This window comes from Megalopta genalis, chromosome 18 (assembly GCF_051020955.1).
Source record: "Megalopta genalis isolate 19385.01 chromosome 18, iyMegGena1_principal, whole genome shotgun sequence".
NCBI lineage: Eukaryota > Metazoa > Arthropoda > Insecta > Hymenoptera > Halictidae > Megalopta > Megalopta genalis.
The window spans coordinates 327909-355693 of record NC_135030.1 but is presented as its reverse complement, the minus strand read 5'-3'; the positions used below and the strand labels follow the sequence as shown (position 1 = coordinate 355693).

The 27785-nt window shown below is 34.5% G+C and overlaps 1 protein-coding gene across 1 annotated transcript in view; it reads left to right on the top strand.

Annotated features, from left to right (window-relative positions):
• Window positions 1-27785, top strand: part of LOC117228494 (teiresias) — a gene marked incomplete at its 3' end in the record, with an annotated part of 602901 nt that overhangs the window by 276902 nt on the left and 298214 nt on the right. The window contains exon 4 of the mRNA XM_076527291.1: window positions 15841-15891. Coding sequence (XP_076383406.1) covers window positions 15841-15891 — 51 coding nt within the window. The remainder of the gene's footprint in view (window positions 1-15840; window positions 15892-27785) is intronic.

The window sequence follows — 27785 nt, the reverse complement described above, 5'->3', positions numbered from 1 at the left end:
CCGCTGCCCTTTTTTGCCAACTGCTCTGAATTTCGTTCTCTCTCTCTCTCTCTCTCTCTCTCTCTCTCTCTCTCTTACACGAGATGTCATCAACTACAGAAACGAGCTGCGAAGCTCGAAGATTCGTGTTTTGCAGTCCCTTGAAATATACTTCCAATTCCGATTCCGCGACACTCGTGGATAAATTACAGTACTTCCGGGAAATGAGAGGTTCCTGAGGTCATTTACAATCCGCGTCTTCGTTCACGAGTTATTAACGAAAAACAATGACCAATGAGAGGCGAGATTTGCTGGCGCGAGACGGCCGAGCCAACGAGCGGAACTGGACTTCGTCCTTCAGCGAAGCTGAAGGTGTCTTTACGCCTCGTTTTTATAGTTGTCGACAATCGGCAACTATAAAAACGCGTCGCGAAGCTCGAATAATCGTATCTCCTTCTCCTAAATTGCTCATTTTTGTTTACAAGCTGACGAATGATCGAGGAGAATTTACTATAATTATCTTCTCAGGCGTGTACATTTCGATGTTTCAAGCTCGCACGAAGTGATCGTTATCCATGCACTTCAATTAAGGCTGTAATCAATCGCTCGACACGGTATTATAGTCCATAATCGTGGCGACGCGACGTGTAGGAGCTCGTGGAAGTCGCGGTGCTTTGATCTTAGGTTTCAACTTGCGCATTCAGCAAGAACTTGTATAGCGAGACTTAGGTTAATAGAGAACCCTGTTCGCGGTGGACTTCAAGCGCGCGTGTAAGTAGACGGTAGTTAGGCGGAGTTAGGAAATTTTAACGACAGAATACACATAACTTATTTTAAGATATTTCGTTTATGCCTGCGTGATTAAGTTTCTTTCTAAAACGCTTTAAAACGCAGCCGTCAATGTTTGCGTCATTGGAAACTAACGTTATGCGCAGACCTGGGTAAATTAACCCCTTAATGCATAATTTAAAAAAAAAAACCGACCAAAAAAAATCAATTTTTTTTATCTAAGAAAATACATATTTGGACCTTAATTTCAATAAATATTTAAAAAAAATGCAAAAATTACTAAAAATTCAATAAAAATAGTGGATAAATAATTATAGTGAATATTGAATCGCATTGCAGATCGAATTTTGTACCCATCGTACTGTTTTTCATATATTCGAATCTGAACATTTTAGCGACATAAGTTGCGACGCCGACCGTATATATACGGGTCTGCACATTTTGGCCGGTTTTGCATGCCCGTGTTAATACGTTTCTGCGCGTTAAGGGGTTAAGTGTAAATGAAATGATATATAAGTGAAATAATAATAATATATAAAATGAAATAATGTAATAGAAATTAAAATAAGAGATTATACTGTTTGATATTTAATCTTTAGGATGGTCGCAAATTTTTGTCAGCTTCTGAGATTTCAGGGTGACCTTGGTTTTTTTTAAAACCAATCGTATTTTTTTTATATCACTGACCTAAATACTTTGGCTTTTGAAGGCTAAAGAATTCACCTTGAATTGCATTATACGCTTAGGTAACAAATATATAATTCTGTGAAAAAGATCAAGGTCACCCTGAAATCACGGAATTACGTCTAGCTAGCAAAAATTTGTGACGATTATAAAATAGGATAAGTTTTATTTTTTGAACATTTTTTTAAAAATTAACTATAGTTTAGGAGATAATTGATTGCGAAATTTTAAATGGGACACCATGTACAAGCAGATGAAGTGTTAAAAAATGATGAAATTTGGTGATGTTGACACACAAACGTTGAATACAATATTAGCAGAAGAATTTGTAAATCGTAATTGTAAACCTACGTTTCGCGTAAATCGATTCGATTAGGATGACAGGATATTACGATGATAAATCAATAGCTTCATCATAACTTCAACTGTTAATTCAGTTTGGCTACCACATGGCCAAAATCTCGCGAATTTCCTCGCGCGTCCCGGGGCTGGGATTTAGGCTTGCTCCCATGCCGTTCGTTAGACGATATTGTCCTCTTCTTCAAAACCTTAGAGCACCCTCGAAATGTTCATCGAAAAGTCCTCGACCCCCTAACCCATATGCGCCGTTCGCCGAGCGGAGTTAGGAGTTTCTATCAAAGGAAGATTATGAACTAGTTGCGCGCGTTCAGAATTTTACAAAACCGCTAACAAGGCTTGAATGCAGTTTCAAACAAAAATGTAATATAATATTTTGTCTTAACGTTCGACAAGAGCGAAGAAGCGAAATTTCGCCGAGCACCGGCACACCGCTGTTAATAATTTCCGGTAAAAGTGGAATTATCTTTCAGATTGAAACCTGTTTCATACACGCGTATAGGAAGTTCACGATGTCAAAGGAAAACGAATTTCCATAATCTCCGAGTCATAGTCAGTTCTCAATTGATACAGTCGTCAGTTTTTAAATACGTGTCTTTGAAAATTAAACCAGGCTCTTAGAAAATATCTTCTTTATTAAAAAATGTCATCTTTCTTTTACGTATATTTATAAGTCCAACGAAATTGACATCAAACAAGATCTCATTTTCCTCGAGAAAAACGCACAACAGGAGCAAATGGTATTAACTTTGATCCTTTTTTAAAGATTGTTAGAGTGCCCTTTCGAAATAAGTGAAACTATAAGGAAAGGATGGACTTCTATCACGCACATGCCTTAAAACCATTAACATTTCGATGAAAGGTACTATTATGGACAGATGAATTTATCCAAGAATTGATTGTTTACATGCTTTTGTTATCGTAGAGAAGAAGAATATTGTTCCAGTGGATAATCATTATGGATAATCTGCCTATTAATTTATGTAGGCCCGTGCCATTAAACATTTGCTACCTAAAGACATAGCTGTATAATGATCGAAGCAAGTTTCGAATTCGCTTGTAAGAACGAGAGACTATAGTTGCACTTTAAAGAATAGAAGATACTAAGCTTAGTAGCTATACCCTATACCCGCCATGGATTAGGGAACCAGGAGAGCAGGCGACTGGCTAAAAATTTTTCAAGCGTGCAGGAGCCGGATGCTGCAGGCTAACCGAAAGGACATGGCTGGTCCTAAGAAGTAAGGATTACAGAGGCACGCAAGCTCGAGGGCGGCCAAAGCCTTTGTCTGGAATTGCTTGAAAACCGGCAATGAGAGCCGCCCCTATCCAGACCAATTACCTTCTTTCCTTTCGTCTCTCTCTCTCTCTCTCTCTCTCTCTCTCTCTCTGTCCCTTCCTTTTTCCCTCTTTTCCCCCGAGGTGTCGTGGCACTCATCCCGCGGAAGAAATTTCGTTCGCGTTCAATTTTAGCCGCGGGATAAGGGATAAATGCCAAAGTCCTCCCTTTCATTCTTACCCCTTCCCTCCTCGACGTCAGGATGCCCCTCGACTCTTCTACTTACCGCTGCTCCCATCATTTTCTTAGCTTCTTCTACCCGCCGCCGGTTCGTTTCTTCTTTGATGAAGATACGCTTGAAATTTTTACTTTGTCCTTAAGTACCACCTGGAATTACAATAAAACGAACCTCTGCTCTTCTGCCAACCGTTTCGAAAATGAAACTCTCCATTAACACGTTCCCTCCGCAGACTGTTTGATATTGTGGTTATATAAAAGGAACCGCGGCATCGTCGAATTGCTTCCTTCTCGGCGTATCGTATTTCGCGTATCAGAACTGTCTATCCGCGGGAATAATTTGCCGTTGCCTCTTAGCTCTGTCTTCGGGAATATTTCTTTGTTTGTAAACTGTTGAAAGTATAACTGTGAAAGAGCTCGGAAACTAAACGAACTTATAACAAAGTAATAGACGCCCGTACTAATTATAACTTGTGTAGATTGTGTACGTTGTAATAGTATAATAATACTATTATTATACTACTACTTATATTATATAATAGTATGATTATAATAATACTATTATTATACTACTACTTATATTATGTAATAGTATGATTATAATAATACTATTATTATACTACTACTTATATTATATAATAGTATGATTATAATAATACTATTATTATACTACTACTTATATTATATAATAGTATGATTATAATAATACTATTATTATACTACTACTTATATTATATAATAGTATGATTATAATCATACTATTATTATACTACTACTTATATTATATAATAGTATGATTATAATAATACTATTATTATACTACTACTTATATTATGTAATAGTATGATTATAATAATACTATTATTATACTACTACTTATATTATATAATAGTATGATTATAATAATACTATTATTATACTACTACTTATATTATATAATAGTATGATTATAATAATACTATTATTATACTACTACTTATATTATATAATAGTATGATTATAATAATACTATTATTATACTACTACTTATATTATGTAATAGTATGATTATAATAATACTATTATTATACTACTACTTATATTATATAATAGTATGATTATAATAATACTATTATTTCACTACTACTATACTACTACTTAATCATAATAGTATAATAATAAATTTTGGAAAAAGGCGAGGTACGAGGAGAAGATGTAAACGTTCGTAAAACTTGTTGACATTGATAATTATACGATTAGTACAGTTACACGCACCATACAGGCTATTCCAAAAGTAACTCAACATCGGGAAATCGAGGATTCCTGAAGTCATTTGAAATAACTTTTTGCTTTGCATGCAAATGCAATCCGCGGCTCTGTTTAGGAGTTATTAACGAAGAGCACTGGCCAATGAGGGGCGCGAAGCGACCGAGCCAATGAGCAGAACTAGGTTTCGCCTGCTCGCTGGCTCAGTCGCCTCACGCCAGCCGAGCTCGTCTCTTATTGGTCAGTGTTTTTTGTTTAATAACTCGTAAACAAAGCCGCGGATTGCATTTGCTCTAAGGAAAAAGTTGCTTCAAATGGCCTCAGGAACCCTTCATTTCCTGGAAGTAACATAATTTTGGAATACCGTGTAATGTTTACTTGAAGTTAATCTAGGTATAGTTAAATTTATCATAGAAAGTATTTCTGGCGATAAGAATTTGAATAAGTTGAAAATGAATGATCCACAGTCTTCCTGAAATCTACTCCATTTTGAACATCATTTGTCATTTGCCATAATATGAACAATAGTAACGATAAGATCTGAATTTTTATTACATCTGACCAAGTCCTAACGCGTCCCTTTATATTCATAAATTTATAAATGTTAGTAAAATGAAATTATACGTTAGTCAGCTATATTTTCCTAGATTTTTCTTCGATTCTTTATCTTACTTAATTTGTTATTAAATTGTTACACCTTCCACACAGTAAATTGTAGAATTACTCGACAACGTGGTAGCATCGACGAAATATTTTCCACTTCATATTTATCCACATATTTATGCGAATAAATTGCCCGGGATAGGCAAATGTACACGATACGTTCATTCCGTTTCGTGGGGCAAAGTTGAAAAATCATATTTTGATTTGTGTGTAATTTCCAACGGCATCGGATTTCCAGCTGCCGATATCACGCCAGCCAATTTCAATTTCACTCTCGTTATCGATCAGTCGCCCCGAAGTGAGAGTACCTACGGTTCGGCTGTACATCACGTGGAATTAAAAGTTCTCGTTTCGTTGCCGGAATGCGTAACAACTTTCGTCGAACTCTGTGGCCGGTATTCTCGCCCAGTCATTCGTGTTTTAGATACTCTGTGCTTCTTTTACTTTACTTCCGAGAAAGTATTCTACTCGAGTAGAATAGAAAGTAGTTCTACTCGAAAACGTGTCTGTTATTTATATCAATGGAAAATATGTTCATATTTTAATCAATAGTTCGCGCACTTTAGGACTTGAATTTTTCTTTTTGCTAGAACAAAATCTACGAGAATATACATTAAAAGAGCCAAAAATCTCTGGACCCTTAAAATAAAGATTAGTCTATCTTTTTCATAAATGCATACGTTCATCGCGTATTTATTGTGCATAAATATCCGGCATCTAATAGCAAGAGATCTTTTAGGCACGACGCGCCACTATAGTGGCTTTCGCGGATGTCATCTTTCAGAACGACACGCCACTATATAATCGTCTTCATATGCATTGTTTCACACTTCTTTCGTCTTCACATCGATTTACGACAGTCTACAGGGTGTCCCAAAAATGTCTCGCAATCCGGAAATGGCGGGTTCCTCGGATCATTCGAAGCAACTTCTTCCTTTACAAAAATGTTCTCCGAGGCACCGTTAACGAGTTATCAACGAAAAACAGTGACCAATAAGAATCGAGTACGGCTGACGCGAGGCGGCCCAGCCAACCAGCGCGCGAAGCCCAGTTCCGCTCATTGGCTCGATCGCCTCGCGCCAGCCGAGCTCGCCTCTCATTGGTCACTGTTTTTCGTTAATAACTCGTTAACGGTGCCTCGGAGAACATTTTTGTAAAGGAAAAAGTTGCTCCAAATGGCCCGAGGAACCCGCCGCTTTCGGATTGCGAGACATTTTTGGGACACCCTGCATATACAGACAGAATATACAGTATCAGAATTTGCCGTCCAGAGAAATAGCCTCGCGCAGAATTCAGCCGTACCTAAAAGGTTGATATACACACGCATGCCTGGAAAGCTCTGCCTAGGGCACCCAGGACTCCCAGGAGAAGGCTAAGAAGAAATCTCCGTACGTAAGAAAAGATGAAATCGCCGACGGAAGATAGGCCTCTCTCTGTCCGGCGGATCCTCTGTTTTCCCGCGGGTTTTCGTCGACGGGACACAAATAATCAGACGGTCGAAAGTTCGCGACACGAAGTGGCGCGTGGAACACGTAAAGCGTTGACCTAATTTACCTCCGCAGCCAATTAGCCTGGCGCTCCGCTGTCCCCCATACTCAAGACAGCCTTACGTATTCCGGCCATTTCAAATTGTAACACGCAGCGCAGTAATTCCTTCCGTGTTCAACGCGGGGAAAAGGGAGAGAAGTTCCGGGTGCTCTGTTATTACGGGGGCGCGGAGCAATGGCCGCGGTGCTTAAAGTTGGACGTTTCGGTAATTCGACGCTGCTCGTACACGGGCCGGCCGTGTAGCCGGCGCGCGGCGACCGTGCCGCGTGCTACAAGCGACAATTAGAATCTGTTTGCATAATCATGATAATAATGGAAATTCCGGATGGCGCGCGGGGAATTATTTCGGCCACGTCGGAAAATACAGGAAACGAACCCCTGATCCGTTATTGTTGCGCGGAGCCGAGCGACGCGCAACGCCTCACGGCGGTATACTGTGTAAATCGACGCCAACTTGACACTAAAACAACCAGCATTCAATGAGTACCTATATGTATAACTATCTGATTGCACCGCAGTCCTTCGAATGGACGGATATGTGGAGAACCGTTTTGCTTAATTACTCTTCTCGACTAATTTTATGGATGCCTCACCTCTTTTCACTTTCGAGTTATCATCGTTTAAGGGCATAGTCTATATTGCGAAGTACGTGTTTTTTTTTTAATTTTAAAGGAATTTTTTTTGCAGAGAAACTATTAAACCTTTCGCAGTCAAATTGACAAGGTTTATTTGTACGTACTTCAACGACGTTTTAAAATGTTTTGGAACAAAAAGAAATTGAAGATAGTGGCACCATATATATACTGTCAAATACAGTCGCTTTTAAAAAAAAAGGTCGTATCAAGATTGCCCATTTATTTTTATAAATTGAGAGGGAAATTGAAGAGAATTCGCTGTACCTGTTTTTGCTACCTCACGGCCAGGTTTTTTGTGGGCGCAATAATTTGGTCTATAATATAGAATAGAACGTACATGGTGTCCCGAAAGTATTCGAAATCGGAAAACACTGGCCAATGATAGTCGAGTTCGGCTGGTGCAAGGCGGCCGAGTTAATGAGAGGGAGAAACCCATTTTTTTTTGTTTGCCATTGCAAGTAATAGCAAAATTAAAAGAAGGCATTTTAGTCATCGTCTAGTGGACTGGTCCCTCTATCATCTAAAAAAGATTTAAGTCACTTAGTCCAGTTTTAAAAAAAGTTATTACGTTTTAAAAGGTATACGCTCAATTTTGTGAATAACCGTACGTGCAAAAGATTTAAGTCACCAGTTTTAAAAAAGTTATTACGTTTTAAAAGGTTTATTCTATTATATTTATTCTATTATTCTATTATTATACTCAATTTTGTGAATAACTGTACGCGTAAATCCAAGTGTAATCACATTAATTACAGGATATAACATAATATTCGAAAAGTCTGCGACTTTCCTTTACTAAATGAATCGTGGCATGTAGCCTCTGAAATGCTTTCGAAACGTGTTGCGTGGCTTTCAAATTGCCTTGAAAACGTGTTATGTAGCCTCCGAATTGTCTTCGAATAATGATATGTGGCCTTCGAATTGCCTTTGAATCGTGGCATGTGGCCTCCGAATTGCCTTCGAATCGAGGCATGTGGCCTTCGAATTACCTTCGAATAATGGTATATGGCCTTCGAATTGCCTTCGAATAATGGTATGTGGCCTCCGAATTGCCTTTGAATCGTGGAATGTGGCCTCCGAATTGCCTTCGAATCGAGGCATGTGGCTTCCGAATTTCCATCGAATCGTAGTATGTGTGCTCCGAATTGCCTTCGAATAGTGGCATGTGGCCTTCGAATTGCCTTCGAATAATGGTATGTGGCCTTCGAATTGCCTTTGAATAATGGTATGTGGCCTTCGAATTTCCATCGAATCGTAGTATGTGTGCTCCGAATTGCCTTCGAATAGTGGCATGTGGCCTTCGAATTGCCTTCGAATAATGGTATGTGGCCTTCGAATTGCCTTTGAATCGTGGCATGTGGCCTCCGAATTGCCTTCGAATCGAGGCATGTGGCCTCAGAATTTCCTTCGAATCGTAGTATCTGAGCTCCGAATTGCCTTGGAATACTGGCATGTGGCCTTCGAATTACCTTCGAATAATGTGTAATCACGTTAATTATAGCATATAACATAATATTCGAAAAGTCTGCGACTTTCCTTTACTAAACTGTTTCAATGATTTATGAGAGAGGTTCGTTGCACTTAATAATACATTTTAACAGTTAAGATAATCGACGAAATTAATGCTGGTTGCGAACGTACTGATATTCTTGCACAGAGCAACGCGTTTGCGTCGAATAAGTTTGCATTGCAAGCACCGAAACGCGACTCTCTCTCTCTCTCTCTCTCTCTCTCTCTCTCTGTCTCGTAGATTCAATATCGGAAGAACCGTTGGTTTGGACGTTATAGCAATATCGACGTTGGAGAAAAGAGAAATACTTGAGTAACGGTGTCATGTCGATGTAACTGTGTGATTTACGAGCTACGTCAGTCTAAATCCCTTCATATTCTCACCGGAACAATAACCTTGCGCGGGATAACTTTGAGGTATTTTGGATTAAAGCCGCACTACGGTAAAGCGAAAAGCTCTCGTTGCGGTATTCCTTTCTTCGCGGTAACGATTTACTCGTGAAAATATTTCTGGAGAGCCGCAAATGCATTTGTGTAATTGCATAATATGAGATCGCGAAGCGTGTATGAAAACCATGCCGTTTAGGATAGCGGCCTTTATAAATATAGACAGCGGATCTTCATGCAAATGCATAGTCTTTTGAAGTATAGATGCATTGATGGCACTTGAATTGATAATTATTTTGTCATTGCAGGATTTTGAAAGTATAGTTTTTATTTTGCTTATTTTTGATTAGGATAGTGACACTTTATTAATAGACAGCGGATCTTCATGCAAATGCATAGTCTTTTGAAATGTAGATGCATTGATGGCACTTGAATTGATAATTATTTTGTCATTGCAGGATTTTGAAAGTATAGTTTTTATTTTGCTTATTTTTGATTAGGATAGTGACACTTTATAAATATAGACAACGGATCTTCATACAAATGCATAGTCTTTTGAAGTATAGATGCATTGATGGCACTTGAATTGATAATTATTTTGTCATTGCAGGATTTTGAAAGTATAGTTTTTATTTTGCTTATTTTTGATTAGGATAGTGGCACTTTATAAATATAGACAACGGATCTTCATACAAATGCATAGTCTTTTGAAGTATAGATAAATTGATGGCACTTGAATTGATATTTATTTTGTCATTGCAGGATTTTGAAAGTATAGTTCTTATTTTGCTTATTTTCCATCTCGCATATATTTTACATGTTACACGTTTTTGACGTATCTATGTGAAAAACAATTATATGATATGATTTTCACACAAAACAGCAGAAAATTGGAAACGAAAGAACTGATTATTGCATTAATCAGTAAAATTAATTACCTACATTACTTAAGAGCTAAAATTGGTACCCGATGTTTGCGGAGATTCACATAGTTCGAAGCAAATGCAAGAAAATCTAACAAAATTCAGTCTAAAAAACTTTGTCTACAACCACTACTGAAAGACCAGGCGTAATTGATGCAAGATAGTGGAAATGATAAACATACATTAATTACATTCTGTGATGTTGGAAGGACATTTTCAACTTTCAACTTAATCTTCAGCGATAAAAGACGTCAACTTACCGTAAAACATTTAGGACAAATTATTGGTTACATATCGTAATGCAAATTATAATAAATAAAATGCATTATTCTGCATATTAATTTTGCATAAAGTTCCTCTGTTTATGTTTAAATATTTTCTAACATGTAATAACAAGTAAACCGCGGATTTTATGCATTTATGAAAAAAAATCTTTAAATAATGTGTAAATTAGAAAGAATTAACGAACACAGTTACGTTGCTCCCGCTTTGTTAAAATTATTAATAGAAGATCACACATTTTTAACGAACCTCCGACCCTTTTAATTCAAGTAAACCATTTTCATTTTGCATAAAGATATGTACATATATACAGGATGTCCTATAATTACGTGAACACCCGGAAAGGGGTGATACCTGAGGTTATTTGAAGTAACTTTTTCTTTGTCGGAAATTCAATCCACGGCTTTGTTTACGAGTTATTAATGAAAAATGCTCACCAATAAGAGGCGAGATTAGCTGGCCCGAGGCAGTCGAGCCAGCGAGTGGATGGAACCCAGTTCCGCTCATTGGCTCGGCTGCCTAGCGCCAGCTGATCTCGCTTCTTATTGGTTCTGTATTTTTCATTAATAATTCGTAAACAAAGCCGCGGATTGCGTTTTCGCCAAGGAAAAAATTACTTCGAATAACCTCAGGAATTACCCCTTTCAGGGTGTTAACATAATTATGGGACACTTTCTATATTGTAATAATAAGCGTTACACGATTATGTCTAGTTGGATATTATACTAATAATTACTATTATAAAAGTACAGTAAATTCTCCCCAATTATCCTTCAGCTTCTAGACAAAAATGGACAATTTGAGGAGAGGAGATATGATTATTCAAGCCTTACGGCCCGCTTTTATAGTTGTCGATTGCCAACAACTATAAAAACGCGGTGTTATGTGATTACAGTCGGTCTTATTAGATGTTTTGTTAGGGTCTCCGGAAAAAAAAGTAAATGTCAAGAAGGAGTAGCTTAAAAAGTATGTTAAAAAAAGTAGTCAGAAATAAAATGAAAAATGATCCTAAGTATACTCGTTATATAAAAATACAGTATAATATAAATATATGTAAAATATATTATACATATATTACATATATTTTATATATATATATATATATATATATATATATATATATATATATATATATATATATATAAATATATATATTTATATTATTATTATATATATATATATATATAATAATACATATAATAATACAGTATAATATAATATAATATCAAAGGTCCGTCGTTCGAGTGTCATGGAAGTCAATAAAACAAGTGTAAAAAATCAAAATAGTTAAACTCTCTTTATAAAATCCACAGACATAAGATAGTGGAACCGGTTACTGTGAGTTGACCAATTGTTCTGCCTTTGAGTCGTTTTTGGGCACAATGAACCTTATATTTATCGAACGAAAAAAGATTGCAAAAATCAACAAAATGAAAAGAATTAGAATATTGCAAAAATAAACAAAGCGAAAGAATGAGAAAGTTTCCAAAATGAAAAGAATTAGAAAATTGCAAAAATATAAACAAAGCGAAAGAATGAAGAAGTTTCCAAAATGAAAAGAATTAGAAAATTGCAAAAATATAAACAAAGCGAAAGAATGAAGAAGTTTCAAAACTGAAAAGGAATAAATCGAATAAAATATGAAATACGTTTTATTCGATAAATATAAAGTTATATTTTATTATTATTACATGTTTATATAATATTATATATTACTATATTATATTATATAAGTATTATTATATAAGTTATATTATACATTTATATTATTATATTTTCTCATTATCATATATTATTTTTTATTATTCCCGGCACAAACCAAAGTCGCAGCAATTGATCGTACCACAGTAATCGGGTCCATTGCCCTATGTGATGGACTATCCGAATATTGAACCAGTCGTCGCTAATGGCTAGACAGCCGATGCGACGTGAAAGAAATGAAAGCAGATGAGGGAGTCTCTGTGTCTTCCATTTGACATATTGTTTTCCCAGAGGGACGTATTTAGATAACTCGTACGCGATATTCGCGAGAAACAGCGCAAGATGATCAAGGGAAAGGTACGAGATCCAGAGCTGGGAGAAAGAAAAATAAGAGAAAAAATAGGGAAAGGTCCGGGGGACTGTGCGGCAGCCGGTCTGACAATGGCCCGCGTAAAACAGATACGAAAGGAAAGCGAAGCCGGCGCGGGGAGGGGGGCACAGGGTTCTCGTTGATAGAGGACAGGGGGCGAATTTATGGGAGTTACCGGGCGTAAGAATAAGGGACCAGCCAGCCTTTACATTTCCGTTTTACTACCTTTTTCTAAGATTTGCATAACGTGCCGAGGCATTTTCTCTCTGGCCAGGCTCCGTCCCCTCCGTCCGCGGCCGGTCTTCTTTTTCGTCCACGCGAAGCCGCGGCACGCAGGATCCCTCAAAGAAGGGCTTCCAATGTGCAGCTGCGTGCCCCCGTCGCCTGCCAAGATCGATCCAATCCGCAATAATGAGATGCTTTGCTAACGAACTTCATTCGAACCCGACCGTCTCCGTCGGGAACCCGTGAAAGTCTCGAGAAATCTTTCACCGTGGAGTTAATTGGAATCGATTGGCGCGGCGGCGATCTTTGACCTCTCGAGCGTGCATGCCTCACGGCTGTATCGTTGACCGGAGTACGTTTAATTGGTTCCGCCGTTTTCCAGTTTTCGTTGTGATCAATTACGCTTTGCTTGTACAATTTCCGAGGCTTTTTCTCTCATCCTCGATACTGCTGCTACATCCGTTCCGGTTGTATCAAACAATCGTTCACGTTTTTTCCCCCCCGTTGCATCGCTTTGGCTGCCGACGTTTCTATTTAAGAGCGCGGCAGAGCGAAACTGCGCGTACGAAAGTCTGCACGCGATCGTCGATTTATTTATTTGAATTTTCAAGGCGAATGAAATACGGTGTCCGGATATATTGGGTTGTCCGGAGAGTTCGTGCCGATTTTTTCGGTAGGTAGCGTGAGAGACCTGACCGAATATATCACAATTATTGAAAACAAATGACGTGTGTACATAGTCTAAAAGAGATAACTTCAGCGATATTTGGAAAAAAGTTTGGTTACGATTCGTTAATTTTTATCAGTTTTGTACGCCTTAGAATATGATGGCGAATAAAGTGCATTATAGGCATTTAATGCTTTTCCTTTTCCGAAAGGGCGAAAATGCCACACAAGCGGCAAATAAGATATGCGCTGTTTATGGCGAGGACGATGTAGCCGAAAGAACTGTGCGGAAGTGGTTGGCTCGGTCTAAAGCTGGAAATTTCGATCTTGAAGATCAAGAACGCCCAAGTAGGCAACATTACGTCAATTAGCAGGAATGCTAAATAAATCAAGATCAACCATCCACGATCATATTGTGAAGCTCGGCACCAATATTTAAATGAGCTGCGTTTTAATTTTCCTAACAAATCGGCACGAACTTACCGGACAACCCAATAAGATCTCTATAAATAATAAGCTTCGGAAGGATATAAAAGAACGCTCGATATCGTCTCGCCCGGTTAACAGGTTAAGTTACATAAATTATTTTGAGATAATTGTATAAACTAGAGGGTTGACAAACATGCAGTTTAAGTGTCCGTTCATTGGTCGGATCGCCTAGTGATCATTAAGTCGATCTTATTTCGAATGCAATCCGAATTTCCTTTTCCACTCGACCTTTGCACAATTCTCTGTTTGCGTATAATTATTCACATCTGTTAACGCTACAATATAAGTTCAAAAGTACTTTGCTCCCCGACACCTCTGCTTGAAACTTTTAAGCACTGGAGAAATGCATAGTAGAACTTCCCTAATCTCAATTTGTCCTGCGCAATTTAAACGGTTTGTTCTACTCTCCGCCCGACATTATGGACGCGAAATCTTTTATACCTATTTAACGGCTTACCAAATGTGAAGCAGGAGCTATAAGTGAAGTTACTTTAATTGATAATTTCTTGAAAACGTAAATCTGCTTTTCCAATTAAGAGATACGAGGACCATTTTAATGGTTCATCAAGGATCAGAAAGCCGGGCTCCCTCGGAAATTTAGTGGCTCGTTAGCCGAATCTTGTTAGCAGAAGCGATTTCGTTACACCAATCAATGCTTTCTGCATATTAACCTTCGATTTACGGTGCCAGGTCAGTTGGGACCCAAGCGTTCAAGCCACAGTTACTTTTTTTGTTAGTGGTGTTTGACATTTTTGCTTAGTTCATCGTTTGCGGTCTAAATTAACAGATTAATCATCTTTATACTGAAAATTTTCTTTGGTATGATTTCGTGAGCAAACTTCGAGAATCCTCAATTCTAGTTCAAGCAACCAGATACAGTAATTTCTCCCGGAAATGCCAAATTTCGGGTTGCTGTGAATTTCTCCTGTGCTAGTTCTACGCCTATGTAAAATTTATTGGTACGTCGATGCTAAGTCAGGCAAGGATGCGAGTCAGGTAAGGAAAAGCGCGAAGCTGCAAGGTATGTGGTAGGTACTAGGTACGTGACCGTCGAATCGTGGCTTGTAGCTTCTGAATTGCTTTCGAAACGTGTTCTGTGGCCTCCAAATTGCCTTGAAAACGTGTTATGTGGCCTCCGAATTGCCTTCGAATAATGGTATGTGGCCTTCGAATTGCCTTCGAATCGAGGCATGTGGCTTCCGAATTTCCATCGAATCGTAGTATGTGTGCTCCGAATTGCCTTCGAATAGTGGCATGTGGCCATCGAATTACCTTCGAATAATAGTATGTGGCCTTCGAATTGCCTTCGAATAATGGTATGTGGCCTCCGAATTGCCTTTGAATCGTGGCATGTGGCCTCCGAATTGCCTTCGAATCGTAGTATGTGTGCTCCGAATTGCCTTCGAATAGTGGCATGTGGCCTTCGAATTACCTTCGAATAATGGTATGTGGCCTTCGAATTGCCTTCGAATCGTGACATGTGACCTCTGAATTGCCTTCGAATCGAGGCAAAAAATTGGAAATTAAAAAGTGATGGAATAATGGACGTCTTACGATTTCAAGGTGATCTGTGTACCTTATTCCTAAACAGATTCATTCAGATGTAATATGTTAGTCTCTCAAGGTCACTTAAAAAACCCTCTATAGTCCACTGTATTGTGTATCGATGATTTATAAATGTTTTTTTATTTTATTTAATTTTTTAAAGCTCGCTGTTAATTTATACCTCAGGTCGTGTCTCTATATTCAGTGGTTTCAAGTTATATCAATTATTGTCTTCGTTGAATGCGTAATTTTTTGGAGTGTGGAATTATCGTTTACAAATAAAATAAAGCATCGCAATGATATTGAAGACCGTCGTTTTCATTATTGCAGGTAGAGAAATCAAGAAACAACTAGAAATAGCTTCGGGAACTTTCAACGAAAGTAAGTTTTTTCTTTGTATTCTTATAATATAATAATATATTGATATATTAATATTAATAAATATATATTAATATATATATATAATATATATTAATAAATTAATGTATAATATATTTTGTATTCAATATAAGTTTACAATAATTGCACGTATAAGTAACATACATTACTAAATGTACAATTTTTGAAAGACTGTTAATGTATCACCTTGTTATCAATCTTGACATTGTTGAATATAATTTTGTTGTTCTATCTAAAAAATTGTTTTATACAATTTTCACTGCCAATAACAAAATTATACTCAACAATTTAATATATGCTTGTTCTTGAGTAACTGACTCAAAAACTTGTATAACACTTCGATTGTTAATTAGAGTAACTCTTTCATGGCAATGAATGGTCTTGAGTGATCTTCAAAGATCTACACATAAAGATGGTGACGAGCATAGTAACGAGTGTACTGTATTAGTTTGTATTATCACTAGATTGCGAATCTTTGTGCAACAGAAAAATATAATTATAAAAATATAGTATAAATTGTGTAAGAAGTTGAAACCAAATAGAAAGTTATTCCTTCCTTCGAGCATTTTAATTGACCGAAACCAATATCTTGATATAATTCTAACTTTCAAATGAGCTCCATTTCGAATTGCACATGATGAATTTCGTCATAAATGCATAAACTCCGCCGCGTCTAGTTATCACGTTCTATTGTCTAAACAATAACATATCTTGACAGTGTGGTACGTTCGCTGCATACGGTAATTGTTATTGTTACGTGGATTACTGTCAACGATAGCTAGGTTTGGGAACAGATGTATCTAGATACACGTCTGCATCAATGAATTCGTCTCGAAATAGGCTACACACGTCCGACTAAACATGAATCTACAGTTTTATTTGAAAAAAAATGATGTTTAAGAAGCAGAACAGCTTGAAAAACGAAGTATTGTTGCTTGAGATACTGATTAGTTTGAGAGACAATTGTGTGAAAGAAAGGGAACAGATCGCATTGCATATTTAAAGGAAATGGCACAACCCAAAATAGATCTGTCTAAACTTTCCGAACATCAGTAATCCTTTCTGGGATCCTATGTATTTTTATCCCTTCCGCAAAAATATCTGTTCCAGTTGCGGTGATTGATACTTCTTCGGCATTACGTCTTGCCGTTCCCTTATCATTACAGTTTCAGGAATTAGAATTTATTTGGTTTCTCGTCAACATCTACGATATTATATAAAAAGGGCCGAAAATTTTTGGTCGTCTAAAATAAAATTAAACCAAATTATAGTGTATATATATATATATATATATATATATATATATATATATATATATATAATATATTATATTATTATATTATTATATACTACAGTATATATACTATAATTTAATATTATATATTATAATATTTATACTATAATTTTATATATATAATATATTATATTATTATATTATTGTATACTACAGTATATATATATAAAAAGGGCCGAAAATTTTTGGTCGTCTAAAATAAAATTAAACCAAATTATAGTATATTTATTTTAGACGACCAAAAATTTTCGGCCCTTTTTATATATATATACTGTAGTATATAATAATATAATAATATAATATATTATATGTATATATATAAAATTATAGTATAAATATTATATGTATATATATAAAATTATAGTATAAATATTATAATATATAATATTAAATTATAGTATATATACTGTAGTATATAATAATATAATAATATAATAATATAATATATATATTCTGTTTATCCAGTGCGCGTCGTCGAAAATTTATTGTCAGGGGTGACAGACGTTTCACTGATTTCCACGATACATTCGATGAACGTCGACAGTCTTCTCCGCCTAATCTACCGTTTCTTAACGCTATCGGTAGCGGCGACTGCGCCGAGGAAAAATGTAAAAATCACATTTTCTGCGAGAGTTGTTTCGACGGCTGAGCCGTGCAGCTTATTAAACCTGCCGTGCAATTGAAAGATTGCCTGAAACTTTTCAAGGACGACGGAACGCAAGTGTTTTCGTTCTCCCTGCAAATCGGTTCATTGGCTTTAATTTCAGCATTAGCTCCTTGGACTCTTTTCCCAGATCCTCTCTCGTCTTTTTCCAGCCGTTCCGCCTCCTTTCCTCCTCTCCCGGCCGTAGCTGTATCTCCGCTTTCTGATTTAGAAATCGACCACGCCGCCCCGACGACGCTACTACGGAGCACCGTCTGTAATTGGATGATTCTGCTTTATTGACACTGGAATTAACTCTTCCTCGAACGTGCCTTCCGCGCGGGATGCACGACGATTCTACTGTGGTCCCGATTTTCACTGAACCGCTTCATTACACACTTTCTCACGGGCCACCGGCGGGATCGTGACTAATTTTATTTTGTGACGGGGGAAAGAAACAAAAAAGACGGGATTTCAGCGCGGCTACTGTCACGCGGCTGGAAACGAAAGATAATGAGGTGAACGATTGCTGAGGTGTTAGCGTTCTAAATAATAGACGGGAATTTTTGTTTATAATTAAATGCGATCGCGTCGGAATTTCAGTTGATGTTTACACTTCGCGGGAAATTTGAGATATCAAATTTGTAATAAATGTAAATGCTATTTAAATTCGGAACAAAAATATTTATTTCATTGTCATAACGATAATAGATGCGATACATAATGTATAAACATAAACAAAAAATAAAACGGAAATTACGTTGACGATGAATATTTCTATGAGATATTACATATAAAATAGTAAAGTTTAAATTAATTAATAAGAGGTTTGATAACCCTTGTTTGTTCGATCGACAAACACTTAAAGAATTCGTGCGCGCGAGCTCAGTCTTTTAAATTGAAAAATCGAAATTTCTTATTTTATATTGCAATATTTTCTCATTTAGTGTATACAACAAATAAACGGAACTGTTACATTTTTTATGATAGACATAAATCAAGAAATATTTCGGAAAAGGAAAAAAAAACATTATTCGAGATTATAATTAGATTAATATTTTTTCTTTGGCTCAATTAAAGTTTATTACAGCCAAGAATACGCGACTATGTAACACTTTTCTTAACTTTTGTCTATAAGTGTGTCTTCAAGTTATATTGCGGAGGTCTAACAATATATATATAATTATATTTAATATATTATATTATATATATATATATATATATATATATATATATATATATATATGTATATATATATATATTTATATTATTTATTAAAATTTTTTATCTATTTATTAAAAACTAATAATATATATATTATTAGTAATAACAACTACTAATATTATATATATACTATTATACTATAATATAGTATATATAATACTATATATATACTAATACTAATAAAAACTAATAATATATATATATATATATATATATATATATATATTATTAGTTTTTAAATATATATATAATATATATTTTAAGTAATTAAAACAATAACATGTAAGAATTAAACGAACCTATTATTTATTCTTTGAACCTATTCCCCGGAAATATGTGACACCGGTTTAGTTCGACCCAAATTTTCTTATTCCCAACGCTTTCCCAATTTCGTACAATGGTTAAAGTATGAAAACTCGAACGTGCACGATCAACTTTATATATGCGACACCAGCAGAATAGAAAGGGAATGGCGACGTACCGCGCGGGGATGGCTGTGCTAGCTATTCGATGTGATTCAGATGGTGGCGGTGACATCACAACATCGAGAAAACTTCGAAGGGAAAGCAATAGTCACGAGTGGGAAGTTCTGAATGTCTACTAACAATCTGCGGGATCAAGCAGATATACAAGGTGTCCAAGAATAAGCGAACAATAATCTTGCGCACCGATTCAACACCTGGAGGCAATAAACAAAGCTTCTATAATCCTACTATACTTTGTTTATAAGATCTAGCGAATTATTGTTTTCTTTCATTTTGCATCTAATTACCTTCGAAGAAGATGCTTGAAGTGATCGTCATACATTTCAAGGCATACATGGAGCTGTCTATTCATCAAGGTTATATTATATCTATTATTATATATATTATATATATATATATATATATATATATATATATATATATAATTTTTAATACACCTTGGTGTTTATCGAATTTGTTCAAACGCTTCGTAAAAGATCGAAAAGTATCAGATATTGTTTATAACTGTAGTAGAGCAGAATATAGTACTTGCTCTCGGAAATGCCAAATTTCGGTATGCCGGGAATTGTACTTGTGCTATAGACACGGCCCTGTGACTTATTGCTATGCCGATGCTAATTCGGTCGAGCGTGTGGTGAATACAATAACATAAATATATATATATATATATATTCGTTGACAATGATAATATATAATGATAATATATATTATCATTATATATTATATTATATATATATATTAGTCTATTATATATATAATAATTATTATATATATTATATATTATTATTATTATTATTATATATATCCGCTGATATTTTCTTCTGAACGATATACATACTTTCTTTGCCTTTAATATTTTTCTAATGCTTTCTTTGTTGTAATTAGAATTTGTGAAATGAAATAAAATCAGTTATTTGTTACGTATAATGAATAAATATGCTCCAAAGTATGTCGTATTTGGTCTCATTTTAATTGGAAGAATCTAATCACAATACATTTAAAAAATGTCGTATAAAAAGATGGAAATAAAAAAGTCGGAGCATCGTTTTTATTTTACCATTATTGTGTATTTGTATTAATGTGCCCTGATTTTCGCTCTCTCTCTCTCTCTCTCTCTCTCTCTCTCACAAGATATCAGCAACTATAAAAGCGAGCCGAGAGACTCGAAGAATCGTGTCTGGTTTATTAGAGAGAATTATTAGAGAGATTATTAGATTATTAGAGAGATTATTACAGACAATTTACTGTCTCTTATAAACAAGACGGAATAGGACATATTTTTATTCGAACTTTTTTCATTGTCCTTAGGTACTGAATCAGTGTACAAAATATTGGCCACTTATTCTGGGCAGTGTGTAATAGGAAGAAGAGGAAGAGAGAGAGAGTCGAACGGTCGGCTGACATTCGGTTCGCTTCCCAGCGTTCCGTATCAACCCTTTCGGTGTCATAGCCACTCTGTAGCCCCTTGATTCCCAGCTTTATGTCACGGGAATTCTAATTTACAGTCACGCTCCAGATTGATTCGCCTTCTTTCCACTTTGTAATCCTTTCTCGCGCTGCTTCCCGTCCAGTCTATTACACCGGTGACCTACAAACTCCCGTTCCTCCACGTTCCCTTCGTTCATGGTATACGGTCGACGAAACTTTGACGGGGACACGACTTTCGGAAAATAGAAACTTCCGTCAGATATGGCCGGATATTGCGATATTTGAGAGCATCTCCGACCTAGTCCAGGCTCTCCTGCCTTCTGAGTTACTTCGTTGACAGTGCGCTGATTATTCTCGAAAGTATCGCTGCGAAAATGAGGGAGAATGCAGGCAAATCATCCATTTGCCTATTCACCAATTATGGAATAATCGGATTGAATGATTTGGTTCGCGAGCCAAGTTACTTTTGTTCTGTTCTTGTTACTGTTACTTTTATGACTATGAAAACATTACTGTAATTAATTATTTCTTACTTCTTATTGCATTATCGACGAAACGAAAATGTCATTGATGCTTGAAAATTTGATGTGTAACAAGGACGATTTTAAACGAACAATAACATTTTGAAAGAAATAATTGTTTTTCACCTGAATTTATTTGTATACATCACCCGATCACGGTCCTTTTAAATTATAATAGAATAGTATTACCTATTACCTATTTTTTTGTGTTGATTTAAATTAATCCTAATATCTATGCGATATTCTCTCAAGTAACTGATTTAAACATTCTATGTTAAGAATGTTAGTAATGATAAGATCGTGTTTGCGAATACAGACATATATCTTAATAACTGCTGGAAAATTGCAATTTAATTACGTTTTAATAGCTACCGTATACGCCGAGTACATACAGTACGTCAACGCGCGTTATATTTCATAATTATTGGTTGGTAATGTCTTTATATACGCCATTCTGCATTTAAATATCAGAGATGCCAATAAATGAATTTGTATAGCCCCACGTTACTCAATATAGCACATATAACAAATAGCATTCTTGTTTTATAATGTGCTTCATAATGAATTCATTATCACTTCATTAAAACATAATGAAGTAAAATCATAAAATCACGGTTATTTGCTTTTCCTTTATTCAGTGGTTCAGAGGTAGAACTGAAGATAACAATTGAAGAAGCAACTCTCTCTCTCTCTCTCTCTCTCTTTATTTATAATATATATATATTTTTTTTTATAAATATAAAATGTAATTATATTATTTATAATTATAAATATAAATATATTCTATAGTATAGAATAACAAGAATAACTGTCAAGAATTAACTGAAATTTATAAAATATATATATTATAAATTTATATTTATATTATAAATTCTTGACACAGTTATTCTTGTTATTCTATAATATAGAATGAATAATAATTCCATAATATAGAATAACAAGAATAACTGTCAAGAATTAACTGAAATTTGTAAAATATATATATTGTAAATTTATATTTATATTATAAATTCTTGACAGTTATTCTTGTTATTCTATAATATAGAATGAATAATAATTCCATAATATAGAATAACAAGAATAACTGTCAAGAATTAACTGAAATTTATAAAATATATATATTATAAATTTATATTTATATTATAAATTCTTGACACAGTTATTCTTGTTATTCTATATTATACAATAACAGGAATAACTGTCAAGAATTAACTGAAATTTATAAAATATATATATTATAAATTTATATTTATATTATAAATTCTTGACACAGTTATTCTTGTTATTCTATATCATACAATAACAGGAATAACTGTCAAGAATTAACTGAAATTTATAAAATATATATATATTATAAAATTCAGTTAATTCTTGACAGTTATCCTTTAATATATATTATACATGTATATTTCGTTTGCGAGATTTCTGTTAACGTTGTTTTAGGATTATTTTCGAGAACTGACGATCGAGGATAATTCACAGACCGTTACGAATTTGCAGAATGTATGACTAGGAGAAATTCTGTTATATTTTCAAGTGTTCCATTATTCGAGACCGGCTGAATTATAATTCAATTTATTCTTTTTCCTATCTGTATTCAGCAGAATCCACGTCTTCGACGGGTCTCAGACGTCATTCTTCGCTTCCGTGGCTTTTCCTCCTCGTCTCTTTCGACCGTTCATTCTATTCCTTTTCTTTTCTTTTTTTTTCACGCGCATAGAGAATGAGAATTCCGACTTGGCCGCAGGAGAAACGCGCGAGATCGACGGGAATTTAATTAAAGCAACGCGCGTCAAATGGAAAGGGGTTCCGCTGGACGCGTTTACGTGTTCCAGTTCTGTGTGTTGCATTTCAGACGGACGAATGTTATCACTTTATTACTATTCAATGTCCGACTGTATCAATTTATTATCTATATTTTATTGAAATTTCATCTTTTTACTTTCAACACATGGAACGTTGTATATTTCCAACTTGTTAAATATACTTCTGATAACTTTACGAACTCATTGTTTATTAGTATAGTTCTTATTCATTATTATTATTTACGATTATTACGACTGTAATTATACATTTATGAGGAATTGATTCTGTTACGTGAGACAAATATTACAACGAAAATTGCCAAAAATTCGAATAAATATGTTTCTTGCCTTTAAGAAGTAATATAAAATACTTGCTTTTAGTGTTCGTGAAATGCTCTCAGTACTCCCTAAATCTATAATTAATCAAATGACTAAATTCCATCATGCCGTTTTTACATCACAAGTTTTTACCACAAATTATTCAGTAACACATTGTTTTCGTGTTTCATGCTGCATTAAAAATAATCCAGATTTGATCAATAAATCATTTACACGAGATTATCACGAGAAAATTAGGTGCAAAAGTATGGTAATATAGATGTAATGCTGATATAGATGTAATGGAAAAATAACTGCGATAGATGCAACGAAGAAAATTTATTGCAAAATGTGCTAAAAAAAGGCCTATTAGCTTGTTATAATATATCAATATATCAAGAATAATAGGCGTTCTTTTGAGCGTATTTTGCAATAAATTTTCTTCGTTAATTCTATCGCATTAGGAAATAATTGCGATAGAAAATTCGACAAAATAAACTAATTTTATATTAGTTTATTTTATATTATATATATATATATATATATATATTATTATTATTATTATTATTATTATATAAAATTCGACAGAATAAATTAATTTTAACATATTCTTGATAATAATATATATATATATATATATATATATATATATATATTATTATGTAATTAATAATAATTATATATATTATAATATATCAATATATCAAGAATATGAAAGAATATCAAGAATATATATATTAAGTTTATTCTGTCAAATTTTCTATCGCAATTATTTCCTAATTCTATTCTATTAGTTACATTTATCTTCAGTGTTCAAGATCACACGATGGCAGTTCCATTTAAAAAGAAAAAGAAAAAAAAAGGAAACATTCATGAAGCCTCGACCAGTGAAATCTTGAGAAAATTGCCTCGCTTACCACAATATTCGCTCCTTCGAAGTCGATCATTCATGGTGCTCGAGTTAGATGGAACACTCTGTAGAACCGTTCGGCCGCGTTACAGAGAAACGCCACGCGCCCCGGGCGTTGGAAATGTCAGAGTTGCCGACTGTTTTTATCTATTTGCGCAGCGCCATCGGCTCGTGGCTCTTATTGAATATTTGAATTTTATTCGACAGGTTATTTGTCGGCGGAACAACGGGAACGCTTCGTAGTCGGGACTTGATAGAGCTTTACGATTACAAGCTTCCTGGAGGATTGTATACAGGGTGTTCAGCGTAACGATCGCACCGATTTTTTTTAGGCATTTACGCTAATCTGACAGAAAAATGTTTGGAATAAAAGTTAATCTGATCTTCGAAGAAAATACATTGCAATAATAAAAATTTCGAGAAATCTTTTATTCGATGAAAAACGAAGGTCGCCTCGATTTTCTTAAATGACACCGTGTACTTCTGACGACGTAGCGTTATAGTTGATGAAGAGACGAATTCAATGATCTGCCGCGCAATGGCCTTACTATACTAATGTGCACCGTAAATCGGTGCCGAAGTATCCTCGACTCTTGGGTCACGTGTACGTTTCATTAACGCGTTATTTTCTCAATTACTGTTCTCCCTCATATCTTCAATACTTGTCGGCTGGCGGCTAGAAATCTTTCTTTTCGCGTAACCGCATAAAAGAATTCGCGATATTACCATTAAAATATTTCTCAAATTAGTAAATAGTAAATATAGTAATCAATAGTGAAGCATTATAAATATATTATAAATATATAATAATTATTATTATTAGATTATTAGATTATAAATATATAATAATATAATAAATATATTAATATATATATATATATTATATTATTATATTATATATTATAATATTATATTATTATATATTATATTATATTATTATATTATATATTATATTATATTATTATATTATATATTATAATATTATATTATATTATTATATTATATATTATAATATTATATTATTATATATTATATTATATTATTATATTATATATTATAATATTATATTATATTATTATATTATATATTATAAATATATTATATTAAATATATAAATATATATAATTATAAATATATAATATTACTATAAACATGCAATTCACAAGAAAAATTATGATAAAAGCGTTAAATAACTCATCCTGTATACGCGAAATCTCATTTGCATTACATCATTCAATTATTTCATGTCTCGATACGTTGCGCGCACTATGCTGACGCTTCTAATCTATCGGCAAACGACAGAATTCGTCGCGATCCTCGCGGATACAAAACTTCCATTCGCACAAAGATTAACACGATTCTCGAAGAGAAATCGAGGTGGCTAATATACATAAATGTTGGCCCGCGTGCAATTAACGCGAACGCGTAACCGTGCCCGATACGAGTAAATACTTTGCGGATATAACTGCAGCTCGACGGCTATTAATCCTAGTTTATGTTGGCCATACTATACACGAGAAATAAACAATCCGTTATGCGATTCGATTCGCCAATATTTGGTAGAACACGCGCCAAACAATGCAGTCGACACGGCGCGGGAGACATAACATTTGCATCGCGAGAACGCATTTCACCTTCTTGCGCGCTTGATCCTTCGTCGCGTGTATAATCACCGTAACGATCATTGGAAACACGATCGGCATTATGAGACGGAGAACTATATTACCCGAGGAAGCGAAACCAAGGCTGGGTTGTTATAGCGTTGTGGGAGAAGCGATATAAAAAGGACATTGTAAATAATATCCTGAAGATGTGGAAACTATGCTACGTTCAACGGGAACTGGAACGAAATGTGAACAGAACGTTCACGCGATCGGCTCGATTAATCGTACTTCGACATCCTAAATTGTCCAGTTTTGTGTACAAACTGAGCGTCAATTGGAGAGAATTTATTGTACTCTCATCGGAGAATAATACTTTGTCCCAGAATGAATTATTTTCATAAATAAATTTGTCGGCGAATTTTAAACGTGCAATTTTATTTTTCTTGCTAATAAATGGGGCTTTCTTCTTGGAAATATAATTCTTCTTATTATTAATTAATTATAATATAATTCTTCACGGAATTAGAACCGCGAAATCTACGACCGACTATAAAACATAATGATGGATCTGTATTAGTTTGGGGCTGCATGGCATGTAGTGGAGCGAATAAAATGCCATTACGATTATAAAAATGGAACAAGTTATGATGAAATCGGTGAAATTATTAATTGGAGTAAAAGTACAATCTAAAGTATTATAATACGACACAAAGAGGAGGATCGTGTATCAAACAAAGTCAGACAAAGGCCTGATAAGAAACTGAATGTAGCGAATGAGCTATTATTTGAAAAATTGAAGATAATCCGACGATAAGTGCTCCCAAAATGGCATCGGATATTCAAAAATCTACGACTATTAGAAAAGTACAAAGAAAACAAAATTTATCATGGCAGAATTTCACGGAAGAAGCCATTTTGCAGAATAAAAAGAAGAGATGCGAATTTGCAAGGAAATATATCAAAGAAGATTTTACTTTTTGGAAACTCGTCATTTTTACGGACGAGAGAGAGAATCCAAATTTAAGATTTTTCATTCAGGTAGGAGGAAAATCAAATACAGCAATGAACGTTATTTATCTTCAACCTGCGGTTCGTGGCGGTGGATCTCGAATGGTGCGGGGTGCGTGTCGGCTTCCGGTGTTGGAAATTCAGTGTTTATCGATAATATAATGTATAAATGGACCTATTTAAATATATTAAAAAATAACCAATATGCTGAAAAAATAGGGTTTTTAAGTAGTTTCAAATTTTACGCCGACAACAAGAGATTGATTGTTGCATAATTTGTCCCAAAGTTCATCGAACACCTCCCCAATCGTCGGATATTAATATGATAGAACATGTGTGATATTGAAATGGAATGCAAAATTACATAATATTATTATATATTATATATATATTATTATTATTATTATATTATATATATTAATATTATTATATATTATTATATATATAATTACATAATATTACAAATAAAGAAAGTCTAAAGAGAGCTTTACAAGAGGAATGGTAAAAAATAACAGCCTAATTTTGCGAAAATTTAATCAAAATAGAAATTGAAATGGAATGCAAAATTACATAATATTATTATATATTATATATATTATTATATATATATTATTATATTATTACATATATATATTA